A 3,365-nucleotide genomic window follows, 5' to 3' on the forward strand; every position below is an offset into this window, starting at 1 on the left:
CTTTTCTTATTTTGAAGCCCCCAATACTGCAGAGCTCCTGATTTTATTATATTTTATTTCTCAGGCAGAAAGTCCCATTTGGTGGCAGTGCAGGCCAGGGAACATTAAAACCAAATCAAGAGGAACTAAAATCCTATCTCTGTGGAGATTCTCTTTGGAGACAGCTACAGGATGCCATGCTGGCTGGCTGGGTGTGCACATTTCTTGGGCTGGAAAGCTCTCAGAGAACCCAAGAGAGGTGTTAGGAAGCAGCTTGCTCCAGTCTCTGTGTCAGTAATAACCCACATGTCCCCCTTGGGGATGGAATTCTGGAGCTGACTGATTCCCTGCTGTCACACAGCTATCCTTTCCTCCTGCCCAAAGAGGGCTTGGCCTGGGCAGTGCCCATGAGGGGGTTAGCAAGAGGTCAAGAGAGGAGGAAAAACAGGATAAAAGCCTCCCTGGTTCCCTGCAATTTGTGTTGTCAGCCCTGAAGCATCTGCCTGGTGATGTTTGGTGGATGTACAGACAGATCCACAGCAGACTTCTTTAGATGGTGCTTTATTCCTCTTCTCTACTCTGGTGAGACCTCTCCTGGAGCAATTTGTCCAGCTCTGGAGTCACCCCAGCAGATCCAGGGACCTGCTGGAGCAGGACCAGAGGAACCCCAAGCAACACCCCGAGCGAGGAGGGGAGAACCCCTCTGCTGGGAGCCCAGGGATTTGGGGACTTAACTTGGAGTCTGGCCTCCATTTGATGGGTTTATTTGTGTTGCTTTTCAGGGGAGAGGAACGAAACACTATGGCCTGATCGTGGTGGGTCACTCCCTGGGGGCTGGCACTGCTGCCATCCTGTCCTTCCTCCTGCGCCCACAGTACCCCTCCCTCAAGTGCTTTGCCTACTCCCCCCCTGGGGGGCTGCTGAGGTAGGTTTGGGGGCAGGAAAACTGATGAGAAAAGGGGTGGTGTGGCTGTAGCTGGGTCAGATCCAACTCCTGATGCCCTGAGGAGCAGCAAAAGCCAAATCTCTGCCCTGAGAAGCATGCTGAAAAATGGAGAAGGGTTTCTCTAGAGGGCTCTGGGTTGTAGTTTGGAGTTTAGGTTGTGGTGGTAGGTGGCCACTCGCCCAAATATTGTGGTTTATGACTTAGCTGACTGTGGCTATAGCTCTAATCTCACCCTGAGTGGTGGGAAGTGCAGGGGGAGTAGACAGGGAGTCATCTCCTTGCTCTCTGCACGGTGCCACCGTGTCCTCTCCCCATCTGCTGGGTACAGATGTACAGTAAGGGAGAAGTTTGACCCACTGGAGATGTCTCCATCAGTTGACCTAGTTGTTTGGACTCCTTTTGGAGCTGACAGAGAAACTGGAGCTTCTAGGAGTGGGGTGATTTCTGTCACTCTAAAGTGGGTGGCTCAAATAGGTCAGAGGGATTGTGTTTCTTGGTTGCCTGTTTCTCTCCCTTTGGCTAGAAGGGGGATCTGGGGTGGCTGCCTTGGAGATCTCTGAGGAGAGGTGTGGTGGGTTCCTCCCACTGTAAACTGGAGCAGAGCTGCTGGACATGTTATTTACATGGCAGCCAAACAAAACCATCCCACTTGATGGCTCTGCAAGTGAGAGAAGGTCTTTCTAGCTGGGACAGGCATCCTTGGGGCACTGGAAAGCACCTCTGGATAATCAGAAGCTTCTTGTGATAGTTTCTGGATCATGCTCCAGGAGCAGTCAGGGGTTTTAAACCATCCTGCTCATGAGCCTGACTTGGCATTATTTACATGGCAGCCAAACAAAACCATCCCACTTGATGGCTCTGCAAGTGAGAGAAGGTCTTTCTAGCTGGGACAGGCATCCTTGGGGCACTGGAAAGCACCTCTGGATAATCAGAAGCTTCTTGTGATAGTTTCTGGATCATGCTCCAGGAGCAGTCAGGGGTTTTAAACCATCCTGCTCATGAGCCTGACTTGGCATAAGCAGCTAGGGAAGAGCTGCTCTGTAGAATGTTTTGGGAGAGTTTTGGAGCTTTCTGCTCAGAGCTTCCACCCCTGAGGCCCCTCAATAGCTGGAGCTGGACCTCAGCTCTTTCAAGGAGGTGCTTCTGACTGCCACACGTTTCTTGGGCTGTGTCCCAGGCCCAGGATCATCTCTAGGTCAGTGGTGCAGCCTCTGGGGACTGGTTCAGAACCTCTCTGGGAAGGCAGCTGATTGCAGAACCCAGCTCATAGAGTTGGAAGCCTTAATTCCCTCTTGTCTTGGTGCTTAGGCTGCTGCAGAACGTGACCATCTTGGTGCTTTGGGAAGTAGCCTCAGGAGCATGGGAGATCTTCTTCCTTTCTGCTGTCCTGGCCATTCCTAAGCTAGTGGAAAACAAGGCATTGAGTTCAAACTCTTCCTTTTCCAAGCATATTCAGAGCCCTGTGCAGAGTAATGTTGTTGGAGGCATTGGGATGTAGCTTTTCTTCAGCAAGGTGAAGTCCCCAAAGCCTTGAGCAGCTTGGCTGGTGGTTTTTGTGCCCCTGGTTCATGCAGAGTAACGTTGTTGGAGGCATTGGGATGTTGCTCTCAGGTTTTTCTTCATCAAGGTGAAGTCCCCAAAGCCTTGAGCAGCTTGGCTGGTGGTTTTTGTGCCCCTGGTTCATGATTCAGTACCTTCTCTGATGCCAGTGGCCAATTGGGGGATGGCTGGAGGGCAGTTTGCTGCTGCTGAAACACTGTTTGCTTCTTCTTGGTCCTGTTTCTCTTCCAGTGAGGACGCCATGGAGTATTCAAAAGAGTTTGTGACTGCAGTCGTGCTTGGCAAAGATCTAGTGCCCAGGCAAGTTGAGAAGTGTCTGAATTTCTTGATGGGTATCTGCTCTTCTTCACCAAAGCTTCCTATCAGCAACACCCCCATCCTCTCTGTCTCCAGTGTCCTCAGTCACCCGTCCTTCTGTGCTTCTTATTTGGCTTCTTGGTCACCTCTGCCACCATCTTTCACCTGGGCACCTAGATGGGTGTTTCACCTGGGCACCTTTTTCTACAGATATCCCTCTCTGTCTCTCAGCTGGCTGCAAGAAAGAACAGGAGGAATATCCTGATCTGTAATTCCACTCCCTGCCCTCTCTGACACAGTTGCCTGGGTTATCTCAGACCTCTTTACACTCTGAGCTGGAGGTGCTGTCATCTCAGTTTGCACCGTTTGGCCCTGGATACCTGTTCCACATCATCTCCCATCTCTGAACAAGCTCCCTCCTGGCATGGGTCTTGGCATTTCTCACCTCTCATCACCTCCTGGGACGTGTTCTGGATGAGGAATCAGACAACCTGGGGTTTTATTTTTGCTTCTGTGCTGTTGTGTGACCTGAGATGAATGGTGAGGATTCTGTCTGGACAATGTAGAATTCAGTGGAGGAGTA

General features: G+C 51.2%; 1 protein-coding gene across 1 annotated transcript in view; it reads left to right on the plus strand.

Annotated features, from left to right (window-relative positions):
- The window catches only part of DAGLA (diacylglycerol lipase, alpha), a gene marked incomplete at its 3' end in the record, with an annotated part of 24,550 nt that extends 21,765 nt beyond the window's left edge, over window positions 1-2,785 (plus strand). Inside the window, exons 13-14 of the mRNA XM_008939708.1 lie at window positions 762-904; window positions 2,717-2,785. Coding sequence (XP_008937956.1) covers window positions 762-904; window positions 2,717-2,785 — 212 coding nt within the window. The remainder of the gene's footprint in view (window positions 1-761; window positions 905-2,716) is intronic.
- Between the last annotated feature and the right edge of the window lie 580 nt (window positions 2,786-3,365).

Source organism: Merops nubicus, unplaced genomic scaffold, assembly GCF_000691845.1.
Source record: "Merops nubicus isolate BGI_N331 unplaced genomic scaffold, ASM69184v1 scaffold21064, whole genome shotgun sequence".
NCBI lineage: Eukaryota > Metazoa > Chordata > Aves > Coraciiformes > Meropidae > Merops > Merops nubicus.